Below are 19,721 nucleotides of genomic sequence, written 5' to 3' on the forward strand. Positions count from 1 at the left end.
CCTTCATATACATATATATATATGTATATATATATATGTACATATATGTGAATATATATGTATACATACACACACATAGGGCTCCCCCCACCCTGCCGCTGCCACCTGGAGACGTGGCCTGGGGGTTCCTAAATGTCCACGTTCATATGGGTGCCTTTAAATGGGGGGAGGCAAGAGCTGCTGGGGTTTCTCCTGCCCCACACGGGGGTAATATACGCCACAGGGACAGGAGGCACCTGGGATAGGGGACCCTGGGCTGAGGCACAAGGGGATCCCTGGACCAGGGGGTGCCACGGGGAGGAGGATCTCTGGGTCACCCCCACTCCCCTGCCACATGGGGGCTGCACCCTCTTCAGGGGGGTCCCTGGGACCAGGTGCATGGTGGTGGCCATGCAGGGCTGTGCCCAAGTCAGGGTGTCCTCGTGAGGGTCCATGTCCAGACGGAGGCATCCCCGTGCGAGGCCGTGCCTGGTGGAAGGGTCCCCGCCGTGCGAGGCTGTGCCCTGTGGGACTCTCTGTCCTTGTGCAAGGCTAAGCCCTGCATGGGTGTCCGTCCTCATGCGAGGCTGTGCCCCGTGGCGGTGTCCGTGCCTGGCGCGGGTGTCCCCGTGTGCACGCCGGCACTACTTGTCCGTGAGCGAGAGGCGGAGGATGCGCTGGAGCTCCTCATCCTCCTCGCGCCGGCGCCGCTCCCGCTCCTCCTGTTCCCGCTCCGACAGCGCCATGGCCAGGCGCAGCTGCTCGGCGAAGCTGCCGTAGCCGCTGGGCACCGGGGGGCTGCCCCCTGCCTGGGGGGCGCCGGTGGCCCCGGGGCCGGCGGCGCTGGGCCCGCCTTGCAGCAGCATGCTCTCCTGGAGGGCCCTGCGGGGCAGAGCAAGCCCCGCCTTTGTTTGCTCTGGCCACGCCCCTTCTGCGGAGGCCACGCCCTATGCCCCACCCTTCCGTGCTAGCCCCGCCCCCAGGACCAGAAAACCCCTCCCCTTTAGCCACACCTCCTGCCCCAGAAGCTCCACCCCTGTCCCACAGAAATGCCCCAGAGGCCCCTCCCCTTACACCACTCCCCCGTGGCCCCACCCTGGATAGGCGGGGCATCAACAAGCCCCCCCCCGCGGGGGCAGGGCCTCACCGCTCCAGCTGCAGGTCCTCGTCATAGGGGGGTGGGTTGACACCAGGGCGTGTGTTGGTCAGCGCTTCCCAAATGGTGACCTGTGGGCGGGTCATGGCGGTGAGGGGCGGGGCCAGAACGGGGGCGGGGCCAGGACGGGGGCGGGGCCAGGACGGGGGCTGGGCCGGGTCTCACCTGGTCGGTCTCAGTTCCCGCGTCCAGGAGGCTCTGCTGGATGGCGAACTGGAGCAGGTCATCATCCTCGTCTCGCAGGGGCTCGCTGCGCCCCGCGCCCAGCACCGTGTAGCCCTGCGGCACCTCAAACACGCCCGGCTCCACCTCGCACGGGAAGGGCCAGCCTGCGGCAGCACCGAGCTGCCATGACTGGCGCAGGGCCCCCACCCGGGGCGCTGGGCATGCCGCACGCCAAGCCTGCGGGCACCCGCGCACATAGTCCTGCCCCCAGCTACCTGCCTCATCTGCAGGCGCCACTCTCACCTCTGGCGCTGGGGGCCGGGCTGCCGGGGGGCCCGTCGGGAGCCTCGGTCGGGAGCCTCGCGGGGGGCGCACACCCGCACCGAGCCCAGCGGCTGGTCACAGCCGCACAGGTTGCTGAAGGTGATGCGGGCGTTGAGCACGTGGAAGAGAGGGATCTCTGCAGGACACAGCGGGTCAGTGGGCCCCACCCCTTCCCGCAGGCCCCACCCCCTTTCCCTGGAGGCCCTGCCCCACCCACTGCCGGGGATTGGCTCCTCCCCCTTCCCAATGGCTCCTCCCCCTCCTGCAGCTGCCTCCAGCCCTGCCCCGTGAGCACTGCCCTCACCGATCTTGACGGGGAAGCCGGGTGGCAACTTAAGGGTGATGAAGTCGCGCAGCTTGGCGAAGTGGGCATTGGAGATGGCCATGAGGTCGATGATGGGCGTCACCTGCTCCGCCAGGGACAGCGGGTGCTGCTCGCACAGCCACAGTGTCGCCTTGAACCTGCCCGCGGCACCGGCATGGGCACAGGGAGCCCCGGCACCGTCCCGCCGCTGCTGGGATGTCCCCGCTGCCCACGCAACAGCATGGGGAGCAGCACTCACCTCTGCACCTTGCTGGACATCTCGATTGGGCGCCCGATGTTGCGGGCCTCCAGGTCGAAGTGGGGGTCGAAGTACTCCTCCGGGGTGATGGCTGTGGGGTTCGTGGGGCTGGCAGCCTGCAGCACGGGCGCCTGCAGGGCACATTGCCCATGGGTGTCCCCGGGGCACTGCACGGGGACCCACCTCCCTCCTGCCCCATGGCACCGTGCTGATGCGCACGGCCCTGGTGCCAGGTCGCTCACCCCATTGTGGGTGCCGTGCTGCTGCGCAATGCCCAGGAAGGAGTGGAAGGGGGTCTTGGAGCCAGCTGGGGACAAGAGACCAGGAGATGCTGGAGCAGGCACCTGCTGCTGTGCCCTGCGCCTGACGCATCCCGCCAGGATGTTGGTGAGGGCAGCGGGACCCCTTCCCGCTTGGCCACCAGGGCTGTCACCTTTGTTGCGTGACTTGTCCTGATCGGAGAGATGTTCTGTCCTCGTCTTGGTGACCAGCTCCACATTGCTGGCGCTGTAAACCTGCCGGACAGGAATGTCCGCGTGGCCCGGACGCCTGGGCCATTCCCCACCCTACCAGCCAGAGGTGAGGCCTCACCTTGGCCTCGTAGCCACTGATCATCTCCATCTTCTCTGAGCGCCAGCCCCAGATGCCTGACTTGTTCCTGGGGAGAAGAGGACAGCCGTGAGGCCCCACGCACGTGTCCCTGCCCCATGCGTCACCCGGCCTCTGGCATCCTCTTGCACAAATCGCTTCCTTCCCACCCCGTTACCGCTTCCTCCTCGCGCAGGATGCCCTCTGCCTGGATGGCTCCTGCCTTGCACAAGCCCTTGCTTGCATGAGGGGCAGCCACACATGTCCCCTTGCACAGGCACCCTCAGCTGGGTGCCACCTCTGCCATGTCCTGCTCCCTCCCTCTGCACATGGGGCCCTTCCCGGGCGTGCTCACCGCTCGAAGGCAATGTTCTTGGTGTCGAGGTGCGTGGAGACGATGGGTGACGTGAGGCGCCCGGCCACGTGCTCCTCCGAGGGCTGCATGGCTGCCAGCAGGAGGTCGGGCTCGTGCAAGGCCAGGGCCAGCGTCTCCGTGTAAACCACCTGTTTGTCGTGGTCCACCTCCATCACCACTGCCCCCTCATCTGCACACAAGGATGGAGGTCAGGGCCACCACGTAGCCTGGCACCCTGGGGCACCCCTTTGTCTGTGTGCCCCTCTGCACTGGGTACCGCCAGTTACCCTGATCCCGCCGTCTCCTTCTCCCTTGCAGGTCATAGGCATGGGTCAGCACCTTGGGGCACCTCAAGGCACCCAGATACCCCCAACCCTGGAGCATCCTGTGTTGCTGCATCTCTGACTTCCCTTAGGGTAAATGAAGTGCCTTGTGGGGGGGGTCCATAAGGGAAATCCTAGGTCCTTATGGAGCATCTTGAGTACTTATGAGATGTATCAGGTCCTTAATGCAGTCTCCATCCTTGGAGATACTCAAACCCTGTTTGTACAGGGTGCTGGGCAATGAGCTCCAGGTGATCCTGCTGGAGCTTGAAGGTTGGACTAGACAATCTCTAGAAGCCCCTTCCAACCCATCTGTGGTTATGGGGGCAGGTCTGAGGTCCTCCTGAAGGACGTGAACTCCTTGATACTTTCGTGGAGCCCCAGGTGGTTCCCTGGCTTCCTGAAGAGGGCAATTGGGGTGCCAAGGAGACATCCGGACTCCTCAAGGGAGCTCTGGGGTGCCTAAGGGCATCCGGGCGCCTGGGGGAACTCCCTGAGCGCTGGGGCTGACCTTCTCCTTTGAAGATGTAGCTGCGCCGGCCCCGCTGCCACGTCATGTGCTCGAAACCCAGCAGCGTGGTGTCGACACGCAGGCTCTCGCCTCGCTTCCACACGCGGTACACGTCGCTGGGACACACCTTGGAGACCAGGGGCACTGCGGGCGCCAGCACCCGCTCAGCAGGCGCCCGGGGTGCACCGCGGAGTCTGGCGGGTGCGCGGCCGCCCCACCGGCCCCCACTCACCCCAGCTCGTGAACTCCCACTTCATCTCCACGTAGAAGTCGGAGGCCTGGAGGAGAAATGGGGTCATGGAGGGACCTGCAGGGACCTCCATGGCAGGGTGGTCCCTGTGGGAGTCTCGGGGGAGATGGAAGGCATGAAGGGCTGTCACCACCACGGGGAGATAGGGTGCAGAAGGGAGATTGGAGGCTGGCAGGGGAGGCTGATCGGGGGTCCTACAGGGACCCTTGGGGAGGGCTCATGGTCCTCAGGGCTGCCCCTGCACATGCGGACCACAGTGCTGGGAGATGCCCACCCCCCGCCAGGGGCATGGCCCTACCCGCCGCAGCTTGCTGAGCAGCTCGGGGATGCCGGCAAGGCGCCGCGTCGCCCGCTGGTAGTCACGGTACTGGAGCACCAGCTGCACCATCTCGGGGTCGCCCGTGCTCACCGCCTCCTGCAGCACTGCGGGCAGCGGGCGCTGTCAGCGCCCGTCCCAGCCGCCAGCCCCAGCACCCGCTATGGACGCTCACGTACCTGTCCAGCCGTTGGCATTTTCTCGGCCCACATTGGCGTTGTGCCGCAGCAGCACCCGCACCGACTCCAGGTGGCCCAGGGACACGGCGAGCTCCAGCGGGGTCCGGCCGCGGGGGTCCGTCAGCTCCACATCATGCTGTGGCCGCCAGCAGTGTCACTGCCACTGCCAGCCCCTGGGCACCTCCGGTCCCCCCCACCCGCTGCTCTTGCCCCAGTGCTGGCTCCTCCTGTGCTGGTTGCCAGCCCCACAGGGCTCCGGTGGGTCCCAGTCCTTCCATCACCCAGGCTTCCAGGGGTTCCTGGCTCTTCTGGCGGCCCCTGTCCCCTGACCCCCATTGCTCAGGCCCCCAAGTCCTCCTGGCCCCAAGTCACACCGTCCCAGTTCCCCCAGCACCTCCAGTGCTCCTACTGCCCCCAGATGCTCAGTCCCCCACTACTACCAGTCCTCCCAGTTCCCCTGTCCCAGTACCCTCAGTCCCTCCCAGTACTCCAATGCCCTGTTCTCCCAGCTGCCAAGTGCTCCCTGTCCCCATCTCGGTGTCCCAGCACCTCTGAGTGCTCCCGCTGTTCCCAGCATCCCAGTCCCCCAGTATCCCAGTGCTCCCAGTCTCCCTGTATGCCCAGTGCCCTTACCTCAGTGCCTCAAGACCCGCTCAGTACTCCCAATTACCAAGTACCCCAGTCTCCGATCCCTGTGCTCTGTCTCCCCCAGCTCCCTCAGTGTTCCTGGCTCCCTAGTCCCCCAGTTCCCTATCACAGGGCCCTCAGGCTCCCCCTTCCTCCCCTTCCCAGTGCTCACAGTCCCCAAATAATCCCACGCCCCCAGTGCCAGCTCTGCTCCCCCACCGTGCACAGTGTCCCCGCTTCCCCTTTGCCCAGGGCTCCCCCCCGCACTCCCCGGTGTTCCCAGCTCCTGGTTCCCCCGTCATCTCCGGTTCCCTGCTCCTCTGTCTCCCCAGGCTCCCGGTTCCTTGCTCCTCCATCTCCCATGATTCCCATCTCCTCGGTCTCCTCCAGCGCCCGGGTTCCCCGACTCCCGGTTCCCCCGTCTCCCCCGGTTCCCATCTCCCTCTTCTCCCCCGGTTCCCGGTTCCCCCGTCTCTCCCGCGTCCCGGTGCCCACCCGGCCGGAGCGCAGGGCGCTGTCCAGCGCCTGGTGCCTGTTGTGCCAGACGAGGCGGTGCAGCGGGAAGGTGTCGGCGGAGCGGGCCATCCCGCCCGCATGTCCCCGGGCGGCGGAGCGGGCCGCAGCGCCGGGCCTGCCCGCAATGGCTGCGCGCGGGGGCGGCGGCGGCGGCAGCGGCGCAGCGCGGCGGCGCGGGGCGGGGCCGCCACCGGCAACCGGCGTCGGCGCGGCGGGAAGGCGGCCCCGCGGTCCCGGCAGCGGGACCCCCCCACCCCGGGCCCCAGCTCTGCCCCCACTGACGACCGGGACTCCCCAGAGCCCCGGCTCTGTCCCCAGGATCCGGCTCCGCCCGCACCCGCCACCGGCACTGGGACCGCCCCCCCCCTCCTCGGGACCCGGCTCTGTCCCCAAGCCTGGGCCCTGCCCCCACTGAGGACTGGGAACCCCCTGAGACCCGGCTCTGCCCCTGGGCCGTGATCCGGCTCCACTGGGGACCAGAACCCCCCAGGACTCCGTGTTTGCCCCTGGGACGCGGCTCTGCCTGCACCTGGCACCGGGACCCCCCCTGCAACCTGGGCCTGCCCGCACGCAGCACTGGTGCCAGGGCCTCGCAGGACCCCGGCTCTGCCTCCATCAAGTACCCGCTACTGAGATCCCCCCAGCACCCAGGGTCTGTCCCGGCGAGTTCCTGGCACAGAGACCTCCACCAGCAGGACCCCTGGCTTTGACCCACACTGAGTGCCTGGGAATCCCTCGTGGTGGGTACCCAGGGCAGCAGGATCTGTCCCGTCTCATTTCCTTCCTCTTTGCTGAGGCCTCCATGGGCTACCCTAATGTATCCGGTCCCCAGGATCCTGCAGTCACTCCCAGGCCAGCCCCCTTCTCTGCCCTCGGCCCTGGCAGGGGTCTGGGCCTGCTCTGTGCAGCACGTGGCACATCCAATGGGCTCAGGGGGACCCCCCGAGCTGGGGCTGCCTTCACCCCACTCCAGGCAGGGTGGCTGTTCTGCTTCTTCCTGCTGACGACGAGGGCAAGAAATTCAGGCCTGGCACCCGTGCGGGGAGCGGCCTCCACACAACCCCCTTATTAGAGATCAGAGGATCCTCCAGGCAGCTGCCCGGAGCACAGACCGGGCCTTGTCACCACCCGGCCCTGCCGCTCCCTTCCTGCCCCTGACAAACACCCTGGGGGCAGCAGGGACCGCAGCCAGGTGGGAGCAGCCCGGGCCTCCCCATGGCGCGTGGGGAGGACATACTGGGGCGGGAGTGGGCACGGGAATGTCGGGAGCCCCAATCCCCCCTGCCACCAAGAGGGAGGGCACTGGAGTCCCAATCCCCCCTGGCACCACGAGGGAGGCAGGTTACTTTTTCCCAGGTTTTTATTATAAAAACTCTTTTTTTTTTCTTTTCTTTTTTTCTGCATTCTCACGTCTCCGCTCATTAAAATCACATTCACAGACGAGCCACCAGCCCCAACCTGGTGCCTCCGTCACCCCCCTGGCGCAGCCCAACTGGAGACCAATATTTACAGACACTGCCAGGGAGCGGGGAAGGGGTGGCGTGGGGAGGTGGCATCCTGCCCGCGCGCGCCAGGCCCCGGGACAGGGCTGGGGACACGGGCAGCAGGCACGAGGGGCCCGTTGGCAGGGGGCTCCCCGCTGCTCTCTCCTCCTTGTGCACCGCCTGCCCTGCAGCTGGGCACCACCACGCTGCTGGCTCGGGGATGCTGGTGCTGCCTCCCTTACTTGGGATATGGTCACACAGTGGGGTGGCAGCAGGGGCACAGAGTGGGCAGGGCTGGCAGAGGCGGGAGGCGCAGGGGACCCATGGCACAATATTTACAGGGGGGTCCCCTGGGCACGGACACACACACACACACACACACACATACACACAGACTCACGCGTGCAGAGGACACGGCACCCACAAGGCGGGCACAGCCAGGCCAGGGCAATGCCCGCTCCTGAGGAGGTGGGCAAAGGCCAGGTGAAACGAGCTGGCCAGGACGCTGTCAGGCCAGAGCTGGGCATCCACCCGGCCAGTTTGGCACACGCAGTTGTGGCGAAGCGGGCATGGGGCCGAGAGGACAGTGGCACAGAGAGTGGCGGGCATGGGGGCTACCTTCATCTTAGCCGGAGAGTTCACAGGGAAGATGTGCCAAGCGGAGCCGCGTGCCCAGCATTGGTGCCCACGTCCCTTGGGCTGCAGGCTGGGCTGAGACGGCGGCGCCGGGGACGTGCCCCTCTGTGCCCAGCCCTGCGGGCGCCCGGCGGGCCGGGGAAGCCCCGCGCCTCCTGCCACCACCCGGTGCGGGGATGACGAAGGGCCAGGGGGCACGCGGGAACCCAACCCAATAAATTAGAGGCGGGGTGGAAGCTGGGGACGAGGGCACGCGGGCGGCGGGGCGCGGGGTCAGAGGCCATTGGCGGAGCGCTGGATGAAGGGCACTTTGCTGAGCTCCACCACGGGCGAGCGGGGCTTGTTCTGCATGCGTGGCACCCGCTGCAGCAGCTGCTGGGCCTGGCGCTGGGCGTCGCGCAGCTCCTTCCGCCACTGTACCAGCTCGGGGTCACTCTGTGCCAGGGCAGGGGACCGGTTAGTCCGGGGCTCCCCACGGGGCCACAGCAGGGGATGGGTTAGCTCAGGGCTCCCCATGGTGCCAGGGCTGAGGACAGGTTAGTCCAGGGTATCCCACGTGCCAGGGCTCTGGATCACCCCCACCTTTCGGCACTATGCCTGGCGTGGCTCTGAGAGCTCGACATGCAGAGACACTGATCAGGAAGGGGTGACTAGCACCCAGTATGAGGTGGCTAGCAGCCAGCAGGGCAGATGGCTCCCAGTTGGTGTGAGGTAGCCTAGTATCCAGCAGGGATGAGTAGCAGGAGGTGGCTAGTGCCCAGCAGGGTTTGGTTAGTGCCCAGCAGGGCATGGCTAGCAAGTGGCAGGAGGTGGCCAGTGGCCAGCTGGGGTGACAGGTGACTGGCAGGGAAGGGCCAGCCCGGGCACACTCACATCGCACTGCAGCACGAACTGCTTCCCCCCGCGGATGCGGAGCAGGATGCACTTGCGCTCCTTCACCTGCGTCTCCTCCACGGAGTCGATCTCCTCCATGGTGAGCAGGGACTGCTGGGGGGACAGGCTCAGCCCAGCCCCGGCCTCCCCGGCCTCCCGCGCTCCCCGTGGCCCTCCGGCCTTCCTCGTGCCCCCACCCCATGCCCCTCACATCCCCTATGCCCTACGTGTCCTCCCAACACCTGTGTCCTTCCAGAGCACCAACACCCCTGTGCCCCTCGAGCCTGCCCCACGCCCCCTTGTCCCCCTTGTGCCCCTCTTACCGGCGACTCGCCCTCCCCACGCCACTCGAGGCGGTTGGGGAAGAGGTAGAAGTAGCGACGCTGCCACTGCGTGAGGAAGGGGTTGCCCAGCTTGGCCATGTAGCCGTGCATGATGCAGTCCTTGCCCATGGCGTAATCTGCACCCGCCGCGCCAGGGGAGAGACAGGGTCAGGCTGGAGCAGCAAGGGGTGGGTGCCTGGGGGGCTGGCAGAGGTGTCAGGGCAGGCAGAGGAGGGCAGGGGGACAGTGCAAGGCAAAGCAACGCCAGTGTGGCAGCATGCCAGGGACACCCCGTGGGGACACTGCCTCCTGGCAGAGCGTGAGTCTGGCAGTGCCAGGGCACCAGGGTGCTGCGGGCAGTGCCATGGGGCAGTAGCCAGGAGTCAGGGAGCTGGGGCAGGGCCGGTGGACCAGGGGACCCAAAGAGATGCCAGGGCAGCTGTGTGGCTGGCTGTACCCCACAGGAACCACGGGCCAGGGCAGTGCTGGGCAATGGGGCTCCAAGTGGGTGGCAGAGATGCCAAGAGCTGTGCTGGGGAGTTCAGGCGGCACCCGGCCCTGCTCACCTTCCTCATGGCCCAGCTGCTTGTTCTTGGCTTTCTTGCGGGCCTCCAGCTTGTCGGTGTCGGCGTTGACAGCTTCGAAGACCGTCTCGGTCACCTCCTGCTGCCACCGTTCCGAGATGGTGAGTGGGAAGTTGCGGTAGAGCTCCTGGTCACTCTCCAGCAGCTGGCACACAGGTGGGCATTGCCAGGTGAGACACCAACTCACCAGCCCCTGCCCCTGTCCCTCCCGTGCCGGTCCTTTGTACCTTGATGCCCTTTGTGTCCTCCTCATCGAAGGAGCCGATGTCAAAGGCATCGGCCGCGTTCACCTCTCCGCGGGGTGGGATCAGGGGTGGTGGGTACTGCCGGCAGGAGGGCTGACATTAGAGGGGTGGCTGCCCACGCTCCTGCAGCCCTTGCCGTGTCCTGTCACCATGCCCCTCACCTTCTGAAGGAAAACCATCTGCCAGTCCAGGCCCTTGAAGAACGGCTCCTCCTTCACCTCTTGAGCCCTGAGAAGTGAGTGGGGGCAGTGAGGACCGGCGGGCTCCCAGCGGAGCCAGGACGGGCTGGCCCGGCAATGTCAGCCTGTAGCCTGCCCGCATTGCCCTCCCTCCCTGCCAGCCTTTTGCCCCCCAGTCCTTCGTCAGGCCCAGGCACTGCCCCCCGCGCCTGTCCCTACGCCTGCCGGGACTCACCCGCGTCCCATGCAGCCCAGCCGCCGGTTGACATCTCGCTGCAGCAACCCTTCAAGCAAGGAGCGCAGCTCGGGGGAGAAGGAGTCGGGCAGCTCCACGGCCTGCGGGCGAGGGCACGGTGACCACGGGCCCTGGCGCTGAGGCCAGGCCTGGCGGGGCTCCCTGGCACTGCCAAGGAGCACGCAGCGTGCTCAGGGGCAGACGCGCACGCGAAGGTGCACACAAGGACCCCCTCACCCACGTGCACAGGCGCAGCGTGGAGGGGTGCGCACACCCAGACCCGGACCACGTGCCACCTGTGGGCACTGTAATGCACACGCCAGCACATGCAGATGCACAGGCATGCACTGGGCACGCACGGGCACTCAAGTCACATGCAGGGATGTGCACACACACACACCAGCCACACAGGGGCACACAGGTGTGCAAACACGACACAGACATGTGCATGGACACAAGATGCCCACAGAGACAGTGGCAAACACACCTCTGCGTGCAACCTCCCCCCTTATACGTGCTCACACGCGTGCCCGAACACCCGCACGTTCAGGTGCCCACATAGGCACGTGTCCTCCCACAGCCACGTGCAGACGGGCAGGGACGCCGCCTCCCACCCGCGCTGCATCCGCGCACTGCCCATGGGGAGAGCACCCCGCTCCTCTCCCAGGTGTGCCTCGGCAGGGCCCAGCTCGTCGTGGCACTTAGAAGGAGAGGCTGTGGCATGCCCGGGTGCCTCGTGTGCCTCCCTGGCACGTGCGCGCATGGTGGCACTGGGCCGCCTGCCTCGCGTGGCCGGACTCACCATGGTGAGGGTCATCCGGTCAATCTCGTGCTTGTCCTTTGTCTTGTGCTGCCGGAAGGGGCTGTGCCTGCAGCCAGCAGGGGAGAGGGGAGGTCAGTGGGGCGCGGGCCCCCTGGCCACCCCGCGCCCTGCTGTGCCTGTACACTCACCCCCGGAGCAGTTTGAAGAGCATGCAGCCCAGCGAGAACCAGTCGGCACTGCTGTCGTACGCCACTCCTTTCTGCAGCACCTCCGGAGCCATGTAGCCGTGGGTGCCCCTATGGGGACACAGAGAGGGGTCAGGGACCACGCCAGCCAGGCAGGGCTGGGCAGGGCGAGCCAGGGGCACACTTACACACTGGCATGGGGCTTCTTCTTGGAGAAATCGCAGGCCAGGCCCAGGTCTGAGATACGGACGTGCCCGAATTCATCCAGAAGGATGTTTGCTGGCTGCCGAGACACCGTGCCATCCCTGAGCCCAAGCACTGCCCAAGGGAACGGTGGGGCGGAAAGGCAGGAGGTGCCCATGTGGGTTGAGCTGGAGTGCTGGTGTTCTGTGGGATTTGGGGGTGCCCATAGGACTGAAGCGTCTGTGGGACCAGAACTGCCTGCAGCATCTATGAGTGCCCGTGACATCTCAGGACACACCTATAGAATCTAGGGGTGCCCACAGGGCCTGGGCAGTTCCTGTAGGTTCGGGAATGCCCACGGTTTTGGGAGTTACTTGCAAGTTCTGGGAATACCTAGGGCCCCTGGGAATGCCCATGGGGTTTGGGAAGTGCCAATAGGCGCTGAGGGATCCTGCAGGGTCTGTGGGTGCCCACAGGATCTGGGGCTGTCAGTAGGGCCTGGGGTTGCCTGCAGGGTCTGTGATTGGTCGCAGGACCTGAGATTACCCACAGGTCCATGTGTGCCAAGAGGGTGTGTGGGTACCCACAGGGTGCCTGGGAGATGCCCACAGAGTCCATGGGTGCCCATGGGGTCACCTTGAGATCACGATAGACCACGAAGCGGCTGTGCATGTGCTCCAAGCCCAAGATGATCTCCGCCGCATAGAACCGCATCTCCGCCTCCGAGAAGACGCCGTGCTGAGACAGGTGATAGTGCAGGTCCCCCCCTGCGGTGAGAGGAACCCAGCTGTCATCCCCGCGCTGCCCACCATGACCTGGGCATGGTGCAGGCAGGGGGCTGTGAACCTGGGGATCAGGTTGGCCACAGCCTTTGGGAGCAGGGCAGTGTCTGGACCAGAGCAGGGCATCTCTCACCATTCATGAGGTCGAGGATGAAGCTGAGCTTGTCGGGCGTGTGGAAGGCGTACGACATGCACACGATGAACGGGCAGTCCTGACACAGGAGAGACGGAGTCACACCGTGCCCAGTGACACCCTCCTGTCACCAGCAGATCCTCCCGACACCATGGCCACACCACCGCCGTCCCCGCAGAGCCCCGCGCCTCACCCCGGTGCTGACGAGGGATAACATGATTCGCTCGTTCAGGGCCAGGGTTTCGCCCTGTTTCATCTTGATGCGTTTCTTGTCCAAGCACTTCATGGCGTACCTGGGGGCAAAGAGTCCCTGCAGGGTCCTGCTGCTGCCTGCCCATGGCCATGGTGCCTTGGGCTGTCGCTGCCCACACACCCATGAAGCCACGTCCCTGCGCTGCCCCGCACCACGGTGCTGTGTCCCTCCTCCACCATGACATGACATGACACGTCCCTCTCCTGCACATGGCTCCATGCCCACATCCCTCCTTTGCCTGCAGCTGCAGGGCCACCTCCTTCCCCAGCTTACAGCCACGTTACTCTATTCCTTTGCTGCATGCAGCTGTAGCTCCACGACCCACCTCCAGCTGCAGGGCCACATTCCTGCAGTGCCCACTGCCACGACACCGTGCCCTGCCCCTACCCACTGCCACGCCACTGTGTCCCTCCACTAGGGCAGCCACGGCCACATCACCGCAACCAGCTACCACCCACGGTGCCCGTGACGTCACCGTATCCCCCAGGGAGCCGTAGCCATGGTGACACTTCCATATCCCCCTGCCACCTGCTGCCATGGCAACACTGCTGCATCCCCCTGCTTTGTGGCTGCCTGGGGGACCGCGGCCCTTCTCACCGGGGAATCCCTCCATCCTCCCCCCGCAACAACACGTCCCCCCCATTACATTTTGCCCGTATCTGCTTTCCGGCAGCCGTAGACCTCTCCGAAGCCGCCACGGCCAATGATGCGGTGAACGCTGAAGTCATTCATGGTCAGCTGGAGAAAGAGAGAGAGAGGCAGGTGTCACCCTGGACGCCTGGGTCCCCTGGCATCCACAGTGCCGGGGAAGCTGTATACGCGGTGGTAGACGGCACAGAACACGGAGGAACATGGAGACCGCTCTGCACATCCCCACGAGCACAGGCTGATGTGGAAGTGCAACTTGCACCCATGCGGGTGAGAGAACACCAGGTTGTGTGTGAGGGCACCTATGCAAGGTGACAGAGTGTCTGCACAAGGCTGCCCTGCCAGGACGGGCCATGCGTGGTAGCCTTGACCGTGGGTCTGTGTCCTTCTGGAGGACTCGGACCCATGCCTTCCGCCCTGAGAGTGTCCCTAGAGATGCCCTGGAGGTGCCCCTGGCCCTTGCTCACATGGATGTTCAGCTCCACGTTCTTCCACTGGCAGAACCGCGTGAACTTGTCACTGCAACGAAGCAGAGAGGGCAAAAGTGAAGCACTCGCAGAGACCCCCAAGACCCATCTGGCAATAGAGGGAATTTGGGACATGTCTGGAGACAGAGACCCCCACCCCTCACTCAGGACCTCCATCCGGGGACAGAGAGATCTCTGGGGATGAGGAGACCACCTTGAATCCCTAGTTCAGACTCTGGAAAGTCCTATGTAAGAAGGTGTCCTCCACCACCTCCCTGGCTCCCCAGGTGCATTAAGATACCCCAGGGCCAGCAGGCCTGTCCCCCCATCTCACCTCTCGATGAATTTCTGGAAGATGCCCCCACGCAGGTTCTGGCAGATCTCCTCAATGTAGGGCTGGGGGAACACAGAGATCAGGGCTGGGTCCTCACTGCCACCGAGGGTCACCCGTAGCCCTTGAGTCCCCAGCCATTGCTGGCTAATCCTCTGCCTTAAGGATTTCCCGTATCCAGTACCCCAATGACCATCACTATCCCTGGAGACTCCTCGCCAATGCCAGGCCCCTGGGCCCCACTGTCAGCCCATGGCACTTGTATCTCTGAGGTCTCAATCACTGCTCACTGAGGACTCCCGCAGCCTTGGGTCCCTTTGCCATTGCCAGCACCAAGGATTTGGGGACCCCGTCACTCTCCCTTGGGTTGCCCATACCCTCCGGCAGCCTCCAGGAGCTCCTGTCCCTGCCAGTCCCCAACATCCTCTCACCAGCCCTCCGTAAGGATTAACTCTGCGGGCAGCAGAGGCGGCAGGGAGCCCAGATCTGTCCGGGGCGATGCCCACCTGGAAGAGGTCTGGGGGCACCTGCTTCTTGCTCAGAAGGCTCTGGACATGCTCCGTGGCACTCTTGGAGAAGGGCTGCAAGGCAAGATTGGATCATGCCACTCCTGGGCAGAGCGGACGGGGGTAGCAGGGACAGGCATTCCCAAAGGGGCCAGGGAGCGCTGCACAAGCTGGGGGGAAGCCAGCACCTCACCGCATAGGATCGGGTCTGTGGTGGTTTCAGCATCCCCTACAATGGAGCTGAGGGTGGTTTTGAAGTCCACCCCCCCAAGGAGACCGGGCAGCGCATCCCGTGCGCACACTGGGTACGTGGTCAGCCCCCTGCCCCAAGCACTCTGGGCACCCCACGCTGGGAGGGACACTCACATGGGAACAGGCCAGCAGCTCCTTCATGATGTAATGGTCAAAGATGTGGCGGCTCCGGGCGGCTCGGTCCTCCTCCGAGTCCAGCTTCTCATACTTCTTGATCTGGCAAGGGCCGAGCTCCCGTTGTCACGGGGCCACACAGCTCCCGGCACGCACCATGGGGCACAGGCGTCACCCCCACGGGGCAGGTGCAGCCCCGGGCAAGGCGGCTCCCTGTCACCTGGTGCTCCAGCAGCCACGTCCCCAAGCCCTCCAGCTATCACACAGCAGGCAAAACGGGGATCAGGTCCCCAGCACCCTTTGGTTATCACCTCTCCTGGGTACTGGGTGCCCTGTGTACCCTGGCTATCACACTCCAAGTGCCATGTCCCCTGGCTGCTCCGCGTGCCCTTGGTGCCATGAGCCCAGGACACGGAGGGCACAGCGGCTACTGCACACCCGGGCACTGCAGTTACCAAGTCTGGCTCCGGTGCCACCTCACACCCACCGAGACACAGGGCTCTGCCCGCGAATGTATCCCCATCTCACCTCCTCATAAAACTCCATGAGGGCTTTGGCCTCCTCGGCCTGGTTGAGGGCGAAGTCGCGGAACAGCAGGTACCCTGTGGGAGCAGACAGGCCGTGTGAGGGCCGCCCGCCTCAGCGGGGCACCAGCGCCGCCCATCCCGCGCTGCCCAGCCTGGGGATGAGCCGAGCACTCTCAGCAGCCCAGGGGGCAGTTCGGCAGGGCCATGCACTGGGACACGGCTGCAGCAGGGCACGCTGCAGCGGGGCAGGTTGCAACGGGGCAGGCTGCAATGGGGTAGGCTGCAGCAGGGCACGCTGCAGTGAGGCAGGCTGCAATGGGGCAGGCTGCAGCAGGACAGGCTGCAGCGAGGCAGGCTGCAATGGGGCAGGCTGCAATGGGGCAGGCTGCAGCGAGGCAGGCTGCAATGGGGCAGGCTGCAATGCGGAAGGTACCAGGACAGGCTGCAATGGGACAGGCCACAGCGGATGCAGGGCTGAGGACCGGCGCTGGCACAGTGGGGCCGGCTGCAGCGGGGCGGACGTGCCCGGAAACCGCCCGCGCCAGGCGGGAGGAAGCAAGAGGCGCTTCCTGCCCCGGACGGTTAGCGCTGGTGCTGGGGGAAGTGACGGGGCGGGGGACATGGCACGCGGCCCCCCCGGCCACCACCCACGTGCCGGCCCCAGTGCCTGGGTTCCCCCCGGCCCGCGCAGCTCCCACGGGCGCTCCCAGTGTGGGGCACCTCCGCCGGCCCCCGCCGCAGCTCACCAATCTTCTGTGCAAAGATCTTGTCAAAGGTCACCTCCCCCCGGTCCTCCAGGTACTTCTGCATGACGCTGCGGATGCTGTGGAGACGCCGCCGGGACTCAGTGCTGCCGCCCGCCCCGAGCGCGCCCCCCTGCGCCCCTTCCCCGGCCGCCCCGTCTTCACCCTTGTCCCGGCACACCGGGGCCCCGTGCTGCACCGTGACACCCTGCTGGGAGCTGCGCCCTGGTGAGGGGCAAGCGCAGGGTGCTCTGTGTGTGGACAGTCACAGTGTGGGAGCCAAGCGCAACGTGCAAGTGCCGCGGTCAGCTCCGCACACCCGGCGCCCGCCCTGACACCCGAAAGGGAAGAGGCGGTGGTCTTGGAAGGCAAATGCCCGGCCTCAGCACTGGGAAGGAAGCAGCTGCGAGCGGCTGCAGTGGGAGAGCAGGAGTCCGGCGGGATGCCCGGCTTCCCAGAGATGCGGCGCGGTGGTACCCGCTTGCGCTGGCGCGACAGGCAGCGCTGTGCAGAGCGGGCCCCACGGGACGCGTGCGCCTCACGGGCTGTGCCCGGCTGCGCGGGGCCGCGCGCTGGCGCCTGTGCAGGCCGCCTGTGCAAAGGGAAGTTGTGGATTGGGCTGTGCTCTGCGAGTGTGCGCGCGTGTGCAGCAACAAGTGCAAGGGCGTCGTGCGTGGCGTGCGCACACGCGCGAGCCCACGCGCAGCCCTGTCCTAGCGCGTGCTGGTTGGGGAGATGCTCAGGGCCGCGCGCGCGGGCCCAGGTGCAGCGGTGGTGTGACAACACGGGACACGTCCGCTGGGACAGCGCGCTGTGCCCACGGGCCAAGGGGACGTGCACATGCCTGCAGGACGTGGGTGCAGGAGAGGGGCACGCGTGTGTGCACGCGCCCAGGTCTCCACCGTGGCGTTTCCACGCGCACGCTCGAGGCAGAGGGGCGCACGTCCCCGCGCGCGGGTGGCGCCTCGAGGGCCGGTCGCGCTCGTGCGGGTGGCGCCGGTGCCTGCACCTGCGCGCGCGCCCGCGGCCCGGCGGGACGGGCGCGCGGCCGCGGCAGAAAGGGGAACCGGAGGCGCGGGAAGGGCCGGGGCCCCCCGCGCGCGCCCCGCCGCGGCCCCCCGCGCGCGGCCGCACCTGGGCTCGGGCAGCAGGATCTTCTTGCTGGCGCGCGCGGCCGGCGTGGCCTTGCTCTTCTCCATGGCCATCAGGTAGCTCACGTCGGCCAGCACCGCCTCCAGGTCCGCCATCTTGGCGCGGCCCCCGCCCCGCCGCCGCGGCCCCGCTCCCGGCCCCGCTCCCGGCCCCGGCCCCGGCCCCGCGCGGCCCCGGGGCGGCGGGCGCGGCCTCGGGCTGGGCGGCCCCGGGCGGCGCTCAGCGGCGCGGCGCCATGGCCGGGGGGGCTGCGGGCGGCTGTTGCGGCGCGGGCGGCTGTTGCGGCGCGCGGTGGTGCGTGCGGGTGTGTGCGCGTGTGTGCGTGTCTATGTGTGTGTGTGTATGCGTGTGTGTGTGTGCGTGTCCCGCGGAGCCGGTGCGGCGGCGCGGGCAGCAGGCGGGGCCCCGGCGGCCCTGGGCCCTTGGCCCTCCCCCGCCGCCCGCCGCCTTCCGCCTTCCGCCTCCGCCCGCCGCGCCGGGCACCGCGGGAGCGACAGCGGCTGCGACAGCGCGCGGGGAGGGAGCGCGACACGGGCGCGGCCGCGGGAGCGAGCGTGACAGCGGCGCGGGGAGTGACACGGGGTGTGCGGGAGTGACACGGGGTGTGCGGGACACTGTGCGTGTGCGCAGGACACTGTGTGTGTGCGTGCGGGTGTGACACTGTGTGTGGGGGACACTGTGCGTGTGTGCAGGACACTGTGCGTGCGGGTGTGACACTGTGTGTGTGTGCGGGTGTGATACTGTGTGTGGGGGACACTGTGCGTGTGTGCGGGTGTGACACTGTGTGCGGGTGTGATACTGTGTGGGGGACACTGTGCGTGCAGGTGTGACACTGTGCGTGTATGACTGTGTGTGTGCGAGAGTGACACTGCATGTGTGTGCGGGTGTGACACTGTGTGTGTGTGTGCAACACTGTGTGTGGGACACTGTGCGTGTGTGCAGGACACTGTGCATGCAGGTGTGACACTGTGCGTGTATTACACTGCGTGTGTGTGCGAGAGTGACACTGTGTGTGTGCCACTGTGTGCGTGTGCGCGACACTGTGTGCGGGACACTGTGTGTGCGCGTGTGCACTGCGTGCGTGTGTGCACTGCGTGCGTGTGCAAGCGTGACACTGCGGGTGTGACACTGCGTGTGTATGCGAGTGTGTGCGGGTGTGACACTGTGTGCAGGTGTTTGACACTGTGTGCGGGTGTGACACTGTGTGCAGGCGTGACTGTGTGTGTGCGGGTGTGATACTGTATGTGGGGGACTGTGTGTGTGTGCAGGACACTGCCTACAGGTGTGACACTGTGCATGTATTACACTGTGTGTGTGCGGGTGCGACACTGTGTGTGTGTGACACTGTGTGCAGGACACTGTTTGCGTGTGATTGTGTGCGGGTGTGACACTGCATGTGCGTGTGCACTGCGTGCATGTGCAAGCGTGACACTGCAGGTGTGACACTGTGTGTGCGAGTGACACTGCGGGTGACATTGTGTGTGCGGGTGTGACACTGCGAGTGTTTGACACTGCGGGTGTGACACTGTGCAGGCGTGACACTGTGCGCACGTGTGACATTGCGTGTGTGACATTGTGCGTGTGTGTGTGCCTGTGGCACTGTGTGAGCATGACATTGTGCGTGTGTGCAGGTGTGACACTGTGAGTGTGCAGACGTGACACTGTGTGTGTGACACCGCGTCATGTGAGTGTGGCGCCGTGTGTGTGTGTGCGTGACCCCATGTGCGTGAATGTGACACTCTGTGTGTAAGAGACTGTGTGTGTGACTGTGTGCATGTGAGGCACCACGTGTGTGTGTAAGATACTGTGGCACTGCGTGCGTGTGTGACACCGCATGAGTGTGTGCGAATGTGACACCATGTGTGTGGCTCTGGGTGTGTGTGAGATGCTGGGTGTGTGACAGTGTGTGCATATGAGACTACTGTGTGTGTGACACTGTGTGGGTGTGTGGGTGCGTGGGTGTGACACCAGGTGTGTGGTACCATGTGAGTGAGTGACACTGTGTCTGCGACAGTGTGACACTGTGTGTGAGATACCATATATGTGAGGGAGAGTACGTGACACCCTGCATGTGTGTGAGACACGAGTGCACACACGCATGCGTGAGAGACACCAGGTGCAAGTGTGACAGTGTACATGACAACGTGCGTGTGTAAGAGGGACACCCGCTCTGACTGTGTGTGTGAGAGCTTGGGTGTGTTTGTGCGCGGGAGACACAGTGTGCGGCGGCAGGTGTGAGACACACCGGGTGCACGTGTGTGTGTGTGTCAG

General features: G+C 65.9%; 2 protein-coding genes across 2 annotated transcripts; both read right to left on the bottom strand.

Annotated features, from left to right (window-relative positions):
• Positions 1–621: 621 nt before the first annotated feature.
• On the bottom strand, positions 622–6,003 carry ANKRD13D (ankyrin repeat domain 13D). Its single transcript, XM_088534183.1, is given in 15 exon segments — positions 622–861; positions 1,127–1,206; positions 1,301–1,489; positions 1,604–1,639; positions 1,642–1,760; positions 1,929–2,086; positions 2,188–2,318; positions 2,430–2,702; positions 2,779–2,845; positions 3,131–3,320; positions 3,965–4,108; positions 4,197–4,242; positions 4,513–4,637; positions 4,710–4,845; positions 5,832–6,003. Coding segments are annotated over 15 exon segments (2,022 nt in total). The 5' UTR covers positions 5,922–6,003; the 3' UTR covers positions 622–623.
• A 2,173-nt stretch (positions 6,004–8,176) lies between these two features.
• Positions 8,177–17,586, bottom strand: GRK2 (G protein-coupled receptor kinase 2). Its single transcript, XM_088534319.1, has 21 exons — positions 17,433–17,586; positions 16,302–16,378; positions 15,557–15,630; positions 15,029–15,130; positions 14,663–14,737; positions 14,160–14,221; positions 13,826–13,877; positions 13,357–13,448; positions 12,651–12,750; positions 12,458–12,536; positions 12,179–12,309; positions 11,548–11,642; positions 11,363–11,470; positions 11,214–11,280; positions 10,412–10,512; positions 10,159–10,225; positions 9,980–10,075; positions 9,735–9,897; positions 9,169–9,305; positions 8,846–8,959; positions 8,177–8,407 (listed from the first exon to the last, which is right to left on the bottom strand). Exons 1-21 carry the CDS (start codon positions 17,543–17,545, stop codon positions 8,246–8,248), a joined length of 2,067 nt encoding a protein of 688 aa, XP_088390445.1. The 5' UTR covers positions 17,546–17,586; the 3' UTR covers positions 8,177–8,245.
• Between the last annotated feature and the right edge of the window lie 2,135 nt (positions 17,587–19,721).

Source organism: Tinamus guttatus, unplaced genomic scaffold (assembly GCF_059628265.1).
Source record: "Tinamus guttatus ecotype Peru unplaced genomic scaffold, ASM5962826v1 Tinamus_guttatus_pri_ptg000546l, whole genome shotgun sequence".
NCBI lineage: Eukaryota > Metazoa > Chordata > Aves > Tinamiformes > Tinamidae > Tinamus > Tinamus guttatus.

What these genes read in the sequence shown, in the direction of transcription:
- GRK2 (XM_088534319.1), bottom strand. Translation starts at nt 17,545, where the DNA reads ATGGCGGACCTGGAGGCGGTGCTGGCCGACGTGAGCTACCTGATGGCC. An exon ending in GCAGCTGGGCCATGAGGAAG is followed by an intron (nt 9,306 to 9,734) that starts GTGAGCAGGGCC and finishes CGGCGGGTGCAG; the next exon opens with ATTACGCCATGGGCAAGGAC. An exon ending in GTGGGGAGGGCGAGTCGCCG is followed by an intron (nt 8,960 to 9,168) that starts GTAAGAGGGGCA and finishes CTGTCCCCCCAG; the next exon opens with CAGTCCCTGCTCACCATGGA.